Below are 18,349 nucleotides of genomic sequence, written 5' to 3'. Positions count from 1 at the left end.
ATCCTGGCAATAATCTTTCTATCCCCAAAACAAATTCCACCAGAAAATTTGTAACCCCTAAAAGTCCAAGCCACGAATTTCAACCCCCTAAAAAGTCTTCCCACCTCCCGTCACTATTATAACTGAATATTCCCTCCCTTCCCCCCCCCCCCCCCCTCCCTCCGCTGGGACTGAGAGTGACTGCGTATCCATGTATCTGACGTTTTCAGCGGAATTATGTCGGGGGCGAACTCGACACGCGGCGAAACCTACTACTACCTTTCAAGGGTATACTCTAAGTTGCTTCTCCCCCTCCTCAACCTCATGACCTATCGTCGTTCTTGAGTGTTAAGAAACTGGGTCTTTGTTCCTTGCACATCTTTCGTTTCACCTTACATGACGTGAATTATTGAACGTTTTTGTCACGTGAATTAATCAAAATGGCGGCTTGACATCAATTGCAAAGTTGAGGAGTTCATTGACACTCGAAGGTACAGTTCATTGAGTGATTAAAATTTAAATCCTAGGCAAGATTTCAACACAGCCCAAACATTAATTATGTATAAGCTTGCATTTTGATACTCAAACTCTATTCGATAAAATTGCCTGAGGAGGGCCGGATGGGCACTACAGGAATTTACTTTATTTATCACTGGTTATCTTCTACGGGAGTAAACCTTCAAACCCCTGCTTCAAACATCATTTGAACCAGAGCTCAATTGAGAAATCATAAATTTAGATTAAGGAGTATTACTTTCAAGAACGGCGAGCTTGAATAGAGTATGAATTGTAAAATGTATACACATTAAATATGAATGGGGCTGTGCAGAAATGTTGTCGAATGCTTGCACATTGCTGACTTTGGGGATGCACAATCTGTGAGCCAGCAAGGCATGTGAGTCAGACGTGCGAGGCACTCAGGTTAGCCTAAAAAACACTCCGGTTAGCCTAAATAGCACTCAGGTTAGCTTAAATATCTCCCTGGTTAGCTTAACGGTTAGCAGTTTATGCATGTTGGGGGTTGTTCATGCCTCGCATGCCTTGCACGTCTGCCCTGCATGCCTCGCACGCCTCGCTGGCTCGCATATTGTACACACTCCTGACTTTGAAATGGCACTTCAATCATACCCTCTAACTGTTAATGTCTATGTTCCAGGAAGATTTTCAAACTCTAACAGAATGGACTCTACTGAGGCAGACTGTAACAGCGAGGCTTTTAACCTTGAAGAAATAATAGATACAGTAAAGACAATGCTTATTCAGTCCATAGCACTCAATAACTCAGAGGGCTTTACCATGGCTCTAGAAGCTTTAGAAGAATTCAATGTTGGTCTTAACTGGAGTGCTCATTCAAACTCCTTGGTACTTGGTGTGGACGACTGGAACACCCCACTCACCTTGGCTGCAAAACTTGGCCGTCTAAGTATGATAACTACTTTAATTGAAAAGGGTGCTGATCCTAACTTGTTTTCCCACCATGAATGCGGCAAATCAACTGGTCAAACAGCCCTTCATGTGGCATCTAAATCAGGAAAAATTGAAGTTGTCGACTGTCTTCTAATGCACGGATGTAATGTAAACCTGTCTGACACAAGAGGCTGGACACCGCTTCACAATGCAGTCTGTGAAGATAACATTGATGTTGCTTTTAAACTTCTTGAAAATGGAGCAGATCCCAGGCAGGGCTTTTCCATCCCTTTACCAGATGTGAAAAATTTTGCCGTTGTGGGTCGAGCTTCCCTCATGTTTTCTGCTGGCCCTTATAGGCTCCACCCGACAGAACCTCCATCATTTGAGTGGAATTGTCTTTCTTTTGCCACCAACTGTCATCAGCCTCAGCTTGTAGAGAAGCTAATTCAAGAGTATTTCCACAAAGATGTAGATTTGCAAAGTACTTTAGGGAAAACTTTATTGCATGAGGCTGTCATCCTACCAGAAAATTTGAATCTCAATGAAGAAATTGCCATCCAAAAACGACTTGAAACAATGCAAATCTTATTGAAGGCAGGTGTTAGTCCTAACATTCAAGATCACATGGGTGAAACAGCACTGCATCTCTTCTTTGACCATGTAAATTTGGCTAAGGAAGTTGTTAGAAAGTACTCCAAGATTGTTCCTCAGACAATTCGCTTACTGCAAGATTGTGGTGCCCATTTAAATGTAGAGGACATCAATGGAAGGACTGTGTTGCATCAAGCTGCTGCCTTTGGTGATTTGGAGACAGTGCAGGTTCTCTTGGAACTTGGCGCAAATGTTACAAGTCAGGACAGAGATGGCAACACACCAGCTCATGTTGCTGCTAACCATCATAATCTTCAGGTGCTACAATACTTGCTAGATTGTGCTTTGCATGCAGAGTTCATAAACCGTCATGGAGACACTGTGCTACATGTTGCAATAAAGGCAAATATCAGGGAAGATGCACTCCTGAAAATTGCTCAGACATTGAAATGCAAATCAGAAGAGAAATTTAAAGTGCAGATGAACATTTATGGAGAATCAGATTTTGACTTAGCAGTGAAGTTTAAGTTGGAAAGACTTTGTCATCTACTTTCTTGCCATGTGGACAGTGCTGTTAGTGTAAATGCTACTTCTGACAGTCAAACAGGGAGTGTAGAAGCCCAATTTAATAATGGTGTGAGGACCAAGGATAATGAAAGTGAAATTCTTTGGGACGGCAACAGAAGTAGTGAAACTTTTGCAAGGCGTTTTGACAAGGAACATGACCAAGACTTGAAATCAAGCAATGAGAATGATTTTGATGTTTGTTGTGACAATGCTGAAATTCCGGAATTATTGATAGAAGCTGACACAAACGTGAATGAGTATTTGTTGAAACTGTGTCATGAATACCGTATAAGAAGTTTGCATGTGGATGGTCAAGGAAAATGCCATGAAAGGTGCACTGTTGCAAAACAAACCATGGAATTTGTCCAAAAACTTTTGGAACTTGTTGCAGAGGATGATGGAAGGTTCAACTTTAAAGTACTCTGCACAGGAAGTGCTTTTGAAGGTTACAGGATTGGCAAGCCAGATGAATTTGACTATATGTGTGAACTGAAGTCACTAAGTCTAACTGAAGACAAGTTTGAGATTCTTGAAACTGAACAACCAGGATTTGTTCGACTTCAAATAAAGGAACACTTTAGGGAAGAGTGGGAGATGTTCTTGTCAGAAGATGGATTTCTTGATGCTATGAAGGTCAAATGTTATTTGGCAAATGTTCTGTGTAGCAAATCAAATACTGCTGGTTTCGTCCATGAAACCTGGAAGCTAAGCTTCAATACAACAAGTTATGATACATGTGTGTTGTGTCACCCATTAATAAGCACAAGCAAGGCAGGATTGAAGATGACTTTGTTTTGGACAGGCAATGTTTACAAATTCATGCCAATTGACATTGACATCACCCCTGCAATACATTTTCCCAACTGGCCTGCATCTGCCAAGGTACCTCCCTCCCATGTCCTGAAAGGCTGTACAGAGTTTGGATATCATGTTGTTCCAAAATCAGATGGAGCAGACTCATGTTTGTGGAGACTGTCATTTTCCGCGGCTGAGTTGAAGATATTACAGAATCTCAGTCCTGTTCAAGGAGCCTGTTACACAGCTCTTAAAATAATCAAAGGGCAGACAATGTTGAGAAGTTGTGCACAGAATTTCTCACACCTTGGGTTTCTCCATACCTATGTCCTCAAGACAAAATTCTTTGAAGAACTTGAAGGATGTGAGAATTCAGAGTTGTGGCAGCAAGACAAATTGACTGATAGGGTCTGTTCCGTGCTGGAGTCCACAGCAAGGCTTTTAAGCCAGAAAGGATCTTCATGGGTAGAATCATACTTCCTTCCAGGTCATAACATCATGCGACAGGCAGACAAACACTTTGGCAAATTAGTGGCAGCATCAGTAAAGACTACTGTTAGGAATGTCATTCGACTGTTGCGAAAAGAACCAGGCTCGTCAGTGGAAGCTAACAGTGATGGTAGCTTCACCATGAAGTTTGATATGGATTCCAGTTCTGAATCAGACAATGACAGTAACATGGAGTTTGCTGATCCTAGAAATGTGGCTCAGCATGTTGCTTCTAAATTGCTGTCAACCCTATGCCTGAAAGGTTAAATATCAGAGGTTGCACAACCCCTTGTAATACTTTACTTCCAGTGGTCTGTTAATTAGCCTGCATTCATGTGTATAATACTCCTGAGCCCTGCCATAACTTTTCCCCACATTGCTTCTCTCCATTCAGTGTAGTAGTATCTCACCCATGGTGGAGTAGCACTGCTCGCAACTAAGTTGCTTCACGCTGTGCGCATGTGTTCACGCCTCCCCTGCCCAATGAATCATTTGTCTGATGGATTTTGAGATAATGTAATAATTATTTGACTCACTTTGAAATATTCCTTGAAAGATTTTATGCAAGACTAGTTATCATATGTAATAAGGGTTGATCTCAATAAACATTTTACAAGGAAAATTAATGATAACGTGACCTTCATGCAGTGTGCATAAATCTTTTTTTTTTTTGCCTTGAAATCAAATTTGGTTCAGATAAGCTCTATTTTGGCACAGAAACTTGTTATCATGTAAGAATATTGGCTGGGTGTGTCATTTTTAAATAAAATATTAAATAAGCAAGCAATTAGCTTATTACTTTTTCAAATGCAAGCAACCTACACAAGAGGTAGTGAGGAGACGGGATCTGAATAATAACTGTGTTCAGATGCCAGTCTTCACATCAGCCAAATCAAAAAGTATTACATAATGTTGACACATTTCTGAAATATAACAGTACTGGTGATTGGCTGAAACCCCATCGAATGATCAATTAAAGTAACCATCCTTGGAACCCATGGGGGCAGATATTGGGGCAAGGAAAAATAATTTGAAATGGGCAGAAAAAACAATAGGCAACGACAAGTAGCAAGGAGAAGTTTTCTTGGCCAAATTTTTCCTGTCCATTTCCACTTTTTCCTCGCCCCACTAATAGTCCTTTGGTCTTAAAAGATGAGATGTAAGTGGTTTATCAGTGAGAATTTAAAAAAAAATGTTTATCTTCAATTCAATATTTCTACAGTTTACCTTATCAGTATTCTATCACAGGATCAAATAAAGCTGCGCGGTTTAACCAGTTTAAAAAAAACTGACATGCAAACAACACAATAAAGAAATAATTAATAAATGAAGAAAAATGAAACTCACGGTTGCATGGACAGTCTCCCAAGGCCACCCCCCACCACCTCTCCCTCAACAAAAATTAACAATTATTCGTTTCTGACCAGCGGCATAGGTCATTTCGTTACCCTTACATGACGGATAATGCGCCTTTGGTTTCCAATTCCAAGATGGCGTCTCCTTGTGAGGTTCTCTCTTTTTTGCGAATATTGACATCAAATTCATCAAATACAACGCCGACGGAAAGAGAGAAAGAATTTGATGAAGTGCTTCTATCAAATATGAAGCGATTACGGGATGCTCTTGAAGAAAAAGGTAGATTTGTACAGTTACAAGATCGATTGGTAAGCCAATTAAACTTGCACGTGAATGAAAATTGTTCGAGTTTCGTGGAAAATACGGAGGTTTGCAAGAAAGACAGTTCAGAAAAATACAGCGATGAAGGGAAATCGAGGCTAGGGGAGGCGGATTTAACGCGACACAAAGATCTTGCTCGGTGGACTTACGTTGAGACCTGTCTGGAACTTCTAAAATTACTGAAAGAATCTTTAATTAAACTAAGGAAAGAAAATGAGGGGAGAAAGGTCGAACCGAAGGCTGGTAAACGCGGAAATGAAGCACCACCTTTGCCAGTAGATTCACTCGGTGTTGGGGATCAGAAGACAGTGTTGACTGCAATTCAGTTTGTAGTGATCTTAGGTATTTGTCCTAATCTTTTTCCTGGTGTTGGTTTACCTGTTGAAAGGCGTTCAGGGTTTGCTAGTCTGCTCAACATTCATTGTAATGTTAAGAATGAAAGACGTCTATTTGAATGCGTGGACACATTGGTTGAGTGCATAGCACAGTCTTCACTTGGTTCTCTTGTTTTATCAAGACATCTGGGTGACGTCTTGTCAGGGCTTTTGCAGATTTGTTATGCACCTGTGTCAGCTTATTTAAATTACAACAGAACAAATGGAAGTGATTCTACAGATGTGAGTGGCATTTGTGGTGCAAGAGTTTCTAATACTTTAGCTAGCCACTCAAGTGCTAAAACTGGTATGAGTGTGAGGAATCCAAACTTAGAGACTGTGATCAAAGGTGATTCTTCTGTTGAATTACACCCAAGTGATGTGTACAAACTTGCTGAATCCCATAGAAATGAAGATTATGATGATCATGGATTGTTTATAACCTCATCTGAGAGGGAAAAATGTGTCTGCAATTTGCAAAGAATCCTTGATCGTGTCTATCAACCAATAGTGATAAGAGAACTCTTGCTCCTTCAAGGAAGTCCAGTAGGTACAGACAAACAACCTAATAACGATTATAGAGGGACGACGAGTGTATCTGGAGAAAAGAGAAGGGCTGAGAAGCTGTCACTGTTGCCACCACAAACTCCGCAATGGATGAGAAGTGTTTGTGGTCAGCTTTTGTCTGAGAGACTGATGAAACCAAATGGAGTGAAGGCAGTATTGCATGGCGTACTTGAAGGATCAACAGGTAGTTATAAGTTGTAATTTAATAGCATTTGTCCCTATCTTGATAGGGCTTTAACTCAATTAAAATCAAGGTAAATGCAGTGATAATCCAGAACCTCATAATTTGGAGTACCGTCTGTAAAGAGAAAGAAAAATGGGTGCCCATAATAATTGAAAATGTTGCAGAATTTGACTGAAATTTTGACTCCCTGGGCCTGATGTTCTCTGAATTTTAAACAATGAAATTTGGTCAATTTCAATCTCAGAGTTTGATAAGGTTCAAAGTTGACCCAAGACCCATGCACCTATAACTGTGTTATAGCTGTTCCCCCCCCCCCTCCTCTCCACCCAAGATGACTTCAAAAACTGTGAAAAGTTCAACTAGAATGGTTTCAAATCTTCCTTTTAATCATCTTTGTATATCACAGAGTCTATGTAAAACTTAAAAAATACACTGTACTGTTGCCATTAATTTGTTTTTACAATAATGGTGTTGAGAAAAGTGTGCATAACAGAGCAAGCAAAAGCCATCCATCAACCACAAATCTTGTAAGTTGTGAGTGGTTTTATTTTTGACATCAATCAACAGCAAATCTGTCAACTGCAATTCGTTTGTTTTAATTTTTCCGGAAGGCAAGAAATGTTCTAGACTATCTCTTGCCTTGATTTACGTGCGACATTGGTTTTGTTGTCTGCACTATTATACAATGCAAGCAGTAGCTACTAGCCAATCAGCGTGCATGAATTTTGTTAGCATGCTGGAATTTTGACAGTTATCATAAACTAAATGGAGTTTATAGTATATTCTGCAAAGAAGAGACTGACCTCTTTTAATTTTACTGAAGTCAATCCCTTATGAATATGTTTTATAGTAGAAATTGTGCATAATTATGTCTTCACATTTATCATTAGTTTTATTAATGAATGAAGTGGAACATGTTAAGCAACTTATAAGTTGTAATCCCCTGAAAGTAAGGACAAAAGGCTATAAACTCTCAAAATAATGAGGGCCATTACTTTCAAAACCTAACTTGTTCCAAACTGTAACAGAGTAACAAGTCCTTTAGGTGCATATCATTATGCTGTTTTTCAGGAGCAACTGGTTCTCCTGACTGGCAGAAGTGTGATGTTATTGCAAAGGTGATTGCCAACTGTCCAAGTCAGGCCTCATCTGTTGAAGAATATTACAAGCTGTTGTCTCCTCAGGTAAGCTCATCACAGCATGTTTGGTTTATTTAACAAGGGTGTTGTGGTTTAAATTTTTCAAACCAGTTTAATTTTTATTTTCTTTTGTGCAGTACTTGCCATAAGAAAAATGCTCTGCTAGTAGGGTTAAGTTAGTAATGGACTAATTCCAATGCAAATGAAAGAATATTAAAAATTGTCAGCCATTTTGCATTGGGTCTATAGTACTGTATAATGATTCAAGTTTTCTTGACAGGTTCTTCAGCTACTACATGGACAAAGCACCGGAGCTGGGAGACTGTTTATCAGAGCTGCTTCAAGTATCATAAGAGAGATGTTAACACAGCACCGTAATCTGGCAGAGAAATATATCTTATCTTCAATGCTTGAACCTTTAACAAAAACCACAGAGAAGAATCAAGGTACTTGGATTTAATGTACAAGGTTCCAAGATTGTTGTCTTTGATAATGGAAATTCAACAATCTTACTGCTTCCTAGTCTGTAGGATAAATAAATCCTATAATTTGGGCAAAAGATAAAATAATGCTCTCGAATCTCTAAGTTAGTCAGTGGCCAAATTTCCTTATCAATAACAAACCAATCATTAGTTAATGCTGGGCAAGTGTGGACTGTTTTTCTGTCTTTTTGGCCAAAAAAGTGATAATTTATATGTCCCTTTGCAGAGAACCCTTCAAATATTCAATTGTAGGAATGCAGGAATAGTATTGAAACACTCTGACATAAGCCCTGCATTGCAGGCTAATCAATGGTACTCTCAATAAAAAAATTGTGAGAAAAATTCTCCCAAATAATAATTCACATAATAATGGTATTTTTGGAATCTTCGTTTTTTTATGTTCAGGTGAAATTGATGATGTCAATGAGCTTGCTGTGATGAGATGTGTTGAAGATGTACACAAGGTAGTTTGTTCAAAAAATATAAAAAAAATAATATTTTATGTTATTAACAAAAGTTATCGTAATGTTTTAAAGTACTGTTAGTGCTTTTATCATCCATAGTGTTTTCACAATGTCCACTGTCCAGTGTTTATATCAATGTGCAGTTACAGAAATTGTCCATACTTCCCCTATGGAAGGTTTTTGTTTCTCCACCCACCCCCCCCCCCCCCAACAGGAAGATTCCAGTTTAGCTTCATATTTTGCTTCTCAAAGTTTGGCTTTTAAGACCCTCCTCCCCTAGGAATTTCCAATGACCTTCCTTTGGGTGGGTATAGATTTTTTTCTGGAACTGCCGATAGCAGATTCCCACTACATGTACAGTATGTCAGGACACTAATAATAATCAACATCACATTATATAATTGTCTGAAATTAACAAACTTAACCCAACCCTCTCAAGAGTCAAGAAATCTACCTGTAGACAGTACCCACGTTAATTAAATTTAATCGAAAATGTTAACTTTATGCAGTATTTAGACATAAAAAAGAGTTTTTAAAAGTTAACAATTACATAAAATGAAGTTCTGACAACCATTGCTTAAAATTTCTTGAAGTCTAATTTTCTGACCACGTTCACTTGTTAAATGTTTCTAGAGATAGCGGAAAAAAGTTATTTTAATCTTATGTGTGAAATGATTAAAATGGCATGTGACAGTTGCAAATTCCTTGCCCCTTTGGATGATGGCTGAAACAATAATTCATGTTATTGCTGTAACAAAATGTTGCATTAATTACTTTCTATTGTACAATATCATGTTGAAACATGTAATGCCATGCAAAGAAATCTCTTTGAACATTGTTCTTGTCATTCTGATTACTTTGGGCTGCTTTGCTTTGAATCCTCTCACCCCTCCAGAAATTCCTGTTTAGCTCCATACTTACCTTAAAAAGGTTTGGTGTTTGATCCCCCCGCCCTCCCAGCCCCTCTGAATTTCCAATGACCTTCCATGGGGTGGGTTTATGGTAACCAATAATTACCTTATTTAATTTAGTCTTCTCTGTTGGAAGATTTTTCCCTCTCTTCAGTCTTGAGATATGTGTAGATTGTTTCACTTTGTGTTGTTCAGGTTTTTGTTGTAGGATCTCAGCCTTGTGGATTACTGTTTCTGTTGCCAGTAGTTCATCCTCTGTTTGAACTGTTTTGCTTCACTCGGAAAGGCGTTTCTCATCTGAGGTGAGTTAGAGTCAATATTCCTTTGTTAATTATGTGAATTTAATCAAATTTTGTGACATATAAATGTTGTGTTCTCTTATTTTTATCAGCCTTCTTTCAGAACACTAAAAATAGATTGAGGAGAATTCAAACTGTTTCACAGTGTTCAAAAGCTAATGAGAGCCCATACAAGCTACATACATGTATCAATCGAGATACATGTAGATCTGTAAACGTAAACGTCGCCTTGTAAACAGATAGTACGTAATCACTTTTTAGTATATCCATGGACTATTAGATTGTGATTTTAAGGAGAAAGAATGATTTCTGTCTCCCATTTGTCCAAACAAATCACGGAAAGAAGAGACTCCTTTACCAGGGTATTAAGGAATGGATTCAACCTTTTAGAACAGTCTTTCAAAGACAAAGACTCACTTTTAATTCATTTTCAAAAAGCGTGTTTTTAGCTAGTTTTTAATTTTATTCCTAATTTTTTATTCCTTTTTGTTGTCTTTGTATTTTCTATTTTTAAAATATTTGGTAACGCGTTATTTAGTAGTTTTTTCTCAATCTACAGGGGCCCACTGAATATCGCTTTCGTGATGTGGGCTCCCTGTGTAAAGATTGTTATTATAAAGATTATTATTATCATTGTTACTATTATTAAGAGCAAACTTTGCAAGTTTCTGTGATGCTGTTTGCATAGACTGGGCTTTAAACGTTGTTAATTAAAAGCATTTTTTATGCTATAAATGATGGATATTCAGTGATGTTATTTTCTTTTAATTGTAGGTCTGCACTTCAAGAAATACTTGTCCATCTGCTAAAGCACGCTGAGTCACATGAGGCACTTAAAGTGTTATATACACTAGCTTTTAAACAGAGCCCTCCAATGAATTTTGCATCAAAGAAATGTTCTACAAATTCTAACACAGACAGTGTCGAGGGAAAAGGAAACTTACAAATCAGTGTTATGAGTGATAATTTCATGTTTGCGCATGGAGATGGTGGTGGAGTAATAATCAAAGTTCAAAATGATAATGTTAATGAGTGTGACGATGCGGATGGTGCCTTGAGGAACTTACGTGGAGATGGGTTGAGTGATAGTGAAGGACGAGCACTGTGTGTTGTGGAACTTCTAAGTGATATAAAGAAGGACAATGTAGCTGGCGATTTCTTCCTATACCTGATGCAGGAGTTGACAAATGTCATATCAGACTTCTCAGAGGATATGGACTTTGAAGGTAAAGGTAAAGTAAATTTATTTTTACATGGTTAGGTTTAAAGCTAGAAGCTTGTGGGGCCGTGCAATCAAACAAATGTTTTAAACAGAACAGAAACATTTTCAAAATCCCAACTGGTAGGGAGGCTTACCAGTTAGCTATTTACAAAGCATGGCTGAGGATTGGAACAGGGGACTACCCCGAAACAAATCCAGTTAGTGGTCAGAGGGGAGACTCGAACCTAGGGCCTCCAGGTCAGACCTCTCCAGAAGGTATTGTTTTCACTTTTTTTTTCAATAAAAAGCATGTAGGTGTTATCAAATTCCTTCTTTGGATGACATTTTATTTTTACCCTTATTTACAGGCATGCAACAAAGTCTTTTGATTCTCCATCTTGTGGCTCTTATGTGTGAGAAGCTCGGGCCTTCCATGCTACAGAATACTCCACAGACACTTGCCTTTATAGAGTCCACATTGAAGCGTGCCTGTACCATTCTCCATGCCGACCAGGAGGGACTGGGGACAGTGTTTATTACAGAGACACTGACCATGTCCCTTGGGATGTTGTCGGCAGTGTTGGGTGGGGCAGTTGAGGTAATGAACTTTGATACAATTCACTTGAAGTTTACCATTAAATTGAAGGCTTTTATTCAAAACTATTATAAGTTGGACTATTTTTAAAGGAAAGTTTTACTATTAATTAATAGTTTGCATGTGACATCATGGTGGCCATGTTGGTGTACAGGAACAATTATAACATTTTTCCCCTGTGGGAGCTAACTTCCATTTTTATGCAAACTATTCTTTTGTTTTGTACACCAACATGGCAAACAGACAGACAGACAACAAGCAAACAGACATGATAAGCCATTATTTCTTTCAGGTGAAGAGTGAACATCGACCTCTTGTTCAGAATCTCCTGCCTTTACTTGAGACATTAGCAGAAGATCATCCATTAGGAGAGGTGAAAGACATGGCTAATGATCTGCGGATTGCAATTGCGACGCATGGGGCGGTGTGGAGTCACAAAATGAATGATGCAGCAAGAAACTTGGGAAAACAAACTGATACAGCAAAGATGGCTTCTGATTCAGCTTGTGAGGAAGGTGGGACATCAAATGATGCTGTCGTGTTACCTGCACTTAAGCCGTGCATGTTCACATTAACACTCAATAAAATTATTATAATCAAATTATATTTGGAGGGCATTCACATTAACTAATTGCAGTCCTTGATTATAACCAGATTAGTTCAAACAACCTTGAGGGGAAAAAATGCTGAAATTGCAGTCAGGAATGGACATAATGTAATCTAAAATGTGTATGACTCTGACTTGTGGAAACTGTTAAAAACAAAACGTTTATCAAAAAACTTAGCAAGACGTTTTGGCCGAAATTTTTCTGCCTTTGTCCGTTTAAAAAATGACAAATAAGCAAGCACTTATCTAACGGCTCACAGTTTGTGTGTCAATGCTACAATCACGACGTATAATGAATGATCACCGCGCGAGAGAACAAATTACGTGAGTGAGCTATAAATTACCGTAACATCAATACGTTCATTGCCTGCAATGCGGTCTCGCTGAGAATGCCCGGCCTCAAGGAAAAGTCTCTCGCGGTAATCACGCACCTTGTCCACAATGGTGGCTTGGTCAAAATCTATGCTATGGCCAAACTGATTCGCCTGTTGCGCTATCTTTGAGTTGCTGTTGCAAACACGAACAGGGCGACTGTAATATTTCCCTGAGTTTTAAAAATCCTATCTCTGTGAAACTTGACGTTTTTGCTAACTTCTTTTCAATATTTTAAAATGCCACACTAATGGCAAAAATTGTTGAGCTCTTGGCTTCTGCTGATTTGTTTCCCTTACAGTACAGGGTCAGCCAGGGAGCTAGGGTGTACAGTCAAACTTTTATTATCAGGTTTGGGGGTGGGGGATGGGGGTTTCAATAAGTTTTAAAATGGTTTGGAGTAAAACAAAGTAGATGGTGGTGAAAGAAAGTTTTCACAGTTTTCAAAAGAGTCATTAAGTTCTTCCTGAGAATTTACCCAGGTTGATTACATTCTTGTTTGACATTGTATCAATTCTTCAAATTGGTGGAAATGTACATAAAACTATCTAACATCAAATCGTGGCTTTGAAATTCTTTGAATGCAATCCCTTTTTTGCGTTCACTAACATCTTGCTGGAATGTTCAATTCTGAGCTTTTTTATATTGAAATTCACAGTATGCTGTATATGCATTTTCATGCCTTAGGTTTGGTACTTGTGTGGTACAGCATGTTAAAATTGGATTGGCTGCTGTGAAGCTTTGCTATACCTTACAAATCTTTCATACCCTATTTTAATCTGCTGAACCAAATTAATTCAGATGCTGTGCAACTGTTCAGCCACTGCCATCAGACGTGTTATGTAATGTTTAAAAAATAAACAGCTGCAGTGTTTTATCGGGGAAAAAACCACAAGGCGCAGCCTAGTGGTTTTAGACCCGATGAAACACGTGCTGTGAGTTTTTTGAATGGCTTCAAAAAAATTCCTGGAAAAGCGTGTGTCAATAGAGTTCATAACAATTATGCTTTTGTGAATGTTGGAAATTAGCATACAAGAAAAACACCACATACTAATGAGGTGTTTTATCAGCTGATAAAACACTGCATATTACATGTAATGAGAAGGAGGTTTATCGATATAAAATCACTGCACATGATGTATTATCGACCATTTGATAGGTCAATAGGCTTATGAATTATTAATGAGTTTTTGACGGTACTTGAAATGCATGGCAACTGAATTCAAATAGACCATAGTTAGTAGTTTAGAAGGGGGGGACCTGTCCAGCACTCTTTTAGATGTTCCTGCTGTAAAGCCACACTACCAGCCCCCCCCCCCCCCCTCTTCCCTGCTTCCCCTAGACTTGGGATAAAAATTTATGTGAAATAATGCAAGGCTTAGCTGTTTTTTGTAGTAATTTGGTCTTATCAATGTTCAAATTACTGTTTTTAGCTAGGGGATATTTTGCACAGTGGAATGATTCATTGTTGAATCTGCTTTCTTTCTTAGGAAAACAGAATAATGATTTAAAAGAAAGTGAGACTCAACCTACTCAAGCTGCTTCAGAATTTGATGAAGCATTTGCCCAGCTGTGCGATCCTTTTCTCCCTGTCCGAGGTCATGCAATGATGAAACTGGCATCGCTTCTACGCCAGAGGGATGCTAAAGCCATGGAAAGCACTGATACATTGCTCAAGATTTTCCTGGATCAACTTTCCCATGATGACTCATATATTTATCTAGCCGCCATACAAGGACTTGTCTCATTGGCTGATATTAGGGCTGATACAGTCATACCACGCCTCGCTCATGAATTTGCTACTTTTAGAAAGGAGGCTGGTGATATTGCAGACACAAAGAAGGATGACAAAGAGAAGGGCCTTTATATACCAAGGGATAAAGGTTAGTTTGACTTGAGCGGCTGGATTCATGAAGCTCTTCTCAGTCAAGATGTACACTTAGCACTTTCTTAGTAATAGACAACTGTTAAAGGGGAAGCCTCATGAGGTTTCTGATCTGTTTGGTTAAAAATGGTGACATAAGACCTTCACATAGTTACAAAACAATTTTAGAACAACGAGAGGAAAGAGATGAACTCAATACTTGAAAAGAACAACTTGTGATCTGTTTTAGCGCATTTTGAAAACAAAAATGCGAGAACTTAAAAAACGTTAGCCTAACATTTTTCAAGTTTCAATCCATCCCAACCTACTCTGTCTCTAGGCAGAGGCACTAATCGACAGTTTTATTGCACTAGCGTGATGATTTACAACAAAACTAGACAATTGTTTTATGTTTCTGTTGACAGACAAACATTTTTGGGTTTTGAAATTACACCAAATTCGCGTGATACTTCCATTTTAAGAAGGAATACTTAAGATACTTCTTACGTTGTTTCTAGTTCCACCCAGATCCAGCCGTCCTGTGCGATCTCCTGAGTTACGAATGAAGCTGGGAGAGGCACTTGTTAAGGCGACCAGAAACTGCGGTGATCTGGTACCTAGATTCTCGCAGCATCTGTTGCCAGGCTTGCTGACGGGAGTGAAGGATCCTGAGCCCTTGGTACGTGCCAGCAGTCTCTCCAATCTTGGTGACGTGTGCCAGTTGTTGAGGTTCTCATTGGGTCCGGTTGTGAATGAGGTTTGTTATTCAACTTTTATTCTGTTGACAAAGAAAAGTCAATGTTATTTTTTTTGCAATTTGTATTTGGTAACTGGTTTTAAAGGTTATAGCGGTTTTCAATTGAGTATCGAAAGAAATTTCGCGTTTGCTTTGGTTTTGCATTAGTACACTCTGTGATTGACTAACAAAATTTGCGCCACTTTCTTAACCAATGAGAATCCAAACCAAAACCAATTGTGTTTTGGCTGCACGCGTTTTCCCGCGCTTGGCGCCAGTTACATGTATTTGCTTCGAATTCTGATTGGCTCGTTGTGTTGTTTACATCTGTTGCGATTGGCCAGAGTAATTACTTTGGTTTTGGTTTTACGACACTGAATTGGAAACCGCTCTATTGCTGTCCAATTTTCGCTACTTTCCTATATTTTCATTATCAGTATTTTGTCCATCTTTTCCCTTCTTGTAGGCTATCGTTGTTTGGCACTACCCCGCTCTAAAATGCATCTCAACCCCTTTTAATACGATGAAAATATCATGGCTAGTTAGTGGTGGTATTACAGAGGTTCAACTGTACTTGAAAATGTAAAGGATGGTGCTTCCTTTTGTTACCGACTGAGATGGAAAAGAAAATAGAATGGCAAAATGTCCTTAAGTGACACAGTGGCAGCTGATTATCTTTGCGTGATTGCTGCAAAATGTGTTGGGAATAAGCTGTCACGCTGGTGACACAAACGCAATTGCTTGGTGATTCACTATTTAGGGAACTGGTCATAACAAGTTTGTTTGAAGAGTGCCCACCTTGTCTGGGGTACGGGAGTTGTCGAAGACACCACCTATCTTGTGAACATTACTGACAAAAATTTATTGGCTTTAACATTTTAGTTGACACAGAAATATTCAGCTAGCAAGAGTCAGCTTGGCCAGATAAACAAGAAAAGTGTGGTTTGAATCTCACTGTCATTTTTTGCTGCTGGAGAGAGGGGTGGTTATGCAATAAAGACACCATCTTTTGAGGTTGAGGAAGGGGGTTGGTGGGGGGGGGGGGGGTGTAGGCAGAGCCCACCATCTATTTTGGGGTTTGGAGGGTCCTGTTCGAGTATAGTAAGTTTGACCACTTCCCTTACCTTATCGCCCTCTACGATTAACGCCTTCCTAAAGCAGACAGATGGGTCTGCCCCATGGACGCATTGAACAAAGATTTAATAATATCCATATCAAGTAAGAACAATTTCGTTGTCATTTACCAGATTTTCAGTTGTGTAACCGCAGTACTGAAGACTGACAAGTCAGCGGAAGTTAGACGAGCTGCTGTGCTTGTTATCACTTTGCTGCTGAGGGGACTGGGGAAGAACATTATGGAGGTGAATTCTTTCAACCTTTTTATAGCCTGCGAAGCAAGCGTCCCGTGGGAATTTGTGTGTTTTTCCGCGCGATCAAAAAGCGAAAAGCGTACAAAAACTAACTTAAACGCTTCCTATTCAGACTACGTTTTTAGTGGGATTCGTTGTGAGAACGCGGTGGGTGTTTGGGGTAGCGACAACGTGTGTATACCTCCGGCCAGTGATAATTTGTTGTTGTTTACGCTACATTTGCCGTTTTTACTGTCGTTTGCAGGCTTTGACTTTGGCCGTTTATTGGTTTTTTTTTTGTTTTCTTAAGCTGTAACTGGAAAATGGCTTCTTGGAGTCATCTAACTGTGACTGTGAAATGATTACATTGGAGGAACACTGGGAAAACAAGCATCCGGGAAATAAGAGCCTAGCGATATGACAGCAATACAATAGCTGTCAAAATACTGGCGCGCTGATTGGCTCGTAGTTATTGTCTATAACATTACAGGCAATAAAAATGACGTCAGATGTAACGCGCGCGCTTTCTCAACGAAAAATAAAGCCATATCTTTTCAGTGATAATGATCAAACCAGTTCAGTGGAAAAAACATATCAGGTTGCGAGTTTGAATCCTGGCCTACGAACTAACCAGAGGGGGGTGGGGTGGGGGAATTCTCAATAACTTGTCTACGCGTTCTAAGGTCTTAAAATTGTACTTTAAATTAAGCAAAAAGGGAATCTCTGTTGTGGAACAGCATTCACGTAAAATACTTTTCAGGCTCGCTTAATAATGAATAGGCGTCCAAGTTCAAAAACTGTTGGTATCATCAGGCTGGGTTTGCTCAATACTTCAGTTCAGGTGAACAGCTCATTTGGTGGTATCAATGAGCTGTGGTCTTGTCTCTCATCGTACTAAATTTAAGACCTCACATAATCAGAGTTGGGTTGGGGTAAGCATAGGGTACTCAGTTCCTATTTATTCAGTGGACACGCCATGGTTAAAAGTGAAAGGGTTAGGTAGAGGAGATACTAATAGAAACAGATAGATATGCCTTCTGTATGCATCAACATGATGATGATGTCGTCGTCGTCACCATCATCGTCGCTGTGATCGTCACCACCACAACCATCATCGTCATCATCATCATCATCGTCATCACCTTTACCATGCCACTTTGAACAGCTGTCAGTATTTTGGATCGTTCATCTTATTTCGTCTTTGCTGTTCTTTATTGACAGGTGCTCAGCTCCACACTAAAGGAAATTTACCAGTTGTTAAAGCTTGTTGAATCAACTGACGCAGATGATATGACTCGAGTTCACGCACAGGCTGCTCTTGGCGAACTGGATTCCATCACGAGAGACTATCTGTTCCCTAAACCCTCCTTTACCAAACGAATTCAAGTGTTACCCTGATTGGTGGAGCATTTATCTCTCATCCGGCCCAGACCCCTCTCTTGATTGCTAGTTACCCACAAGCCTCTCTGTGCATCATCCGACTGTTGAACGCAAGGTCATGGATTGACCAATTTCCACATTCAGCTTCTTTCCCTTCAACTGTAACAGCATGCAGAAAGTGTGTGACAGTATCCAGAAAATGGGCTGATGGAATTTGACCTTCCAAATGACTTTGTCCTGCCCCCTAGGGATTCCGTTTTTTCTGGATGCCCCCCTCCCCTAAAAAAAAGACATTAAAAGTCAAATGAGTCACGCTT

General features: G+C 39.3%; 2 protein-coding genes across 3 annotated transcripts; both read left to right on the top strand.

Annotated features, from left to right (window-relative positions):
- The first annotated feature begins 432 nt into the window (after window positions 1–432).
- Window positions 433–5,158, top strand: LOC146466716 (uncharacterized). The gene is made up of 2 exons (XM_085126857.1): window positions 433–470; window positions 1,136–5,158. Exon 2 carries the CDS (start codon window positions 1,159–1,161, stop codon window positions 4,096–4,098), a length of 2,940 nt encoding a protein of 979 aa, XP_084982983.1. The 5' UTR covers window positions 433–470; window positions 1,136–1,158; the 3' UTR covers window positions 4,099–5,158.
- Window positions 5,157–18,347, top strand: LOC146466715 (transport and Golgi organization protein 6 homolog). 2 transcript variants are annotated; one of them, XM_085126856.1, is made up of 12 exons: window positions 5,157–6,633; window positions 7,705–7,817; window positions 8,053–8,218; window positions 8,660–8,718; window positions 9,825–9,931; window positions 10,703–11,154; window positions 11,498–11,727; window positions 12,017–12,239; window positions 14,194–14,586; window positions 15,086–15,324; window positions 16,551–16,664; window positions 17,874–18,347. In XM_085126856.1, exons 1-12 carry the CDS (start codon window positions 5,286–5,288, stop codon window positions 18,048–18,050), a joined length of 3,621 nt encoding a protein of 1,206 aa, XP_084982982.1. In that variant the 5' UTR covers window positions 5,157–5,285; the 3' UTR covers window positions 18,051–18,347. The 2 variants fall into 2 exon arrangements, with proteins under 2 accessions (XP_084982982.1, XP_084982981.1); XM_085126855.1 differs by having other exon boundaries at window positions 10,703–11,160.
- Window positions 18,348–18,349: the final 2 nt, after the last annotated feature.

The sequence above is a fragment of the Pavona decussata genome, unplaced genomic scaffold (genome assembly GCF_977016875.1).
Source record: "Pavona decussata unplaced genomic scaffold, jaPavDecu1.1 SCAFFOLD_141, whole genome shotgun sequence".
In the NCBI taxonomy this organism is placed as follows: Eukaryota; Metazoa; Cnidaria; class Anthozoa; order Scleractinia; family Agariciidae; genus Pavona; species Pavona decussata.
The sequence above is the reverse complement of the archived record's forward strand: the minus strand, read 5'-3'. Positions and strand labels throughout refer to the sequence as shown.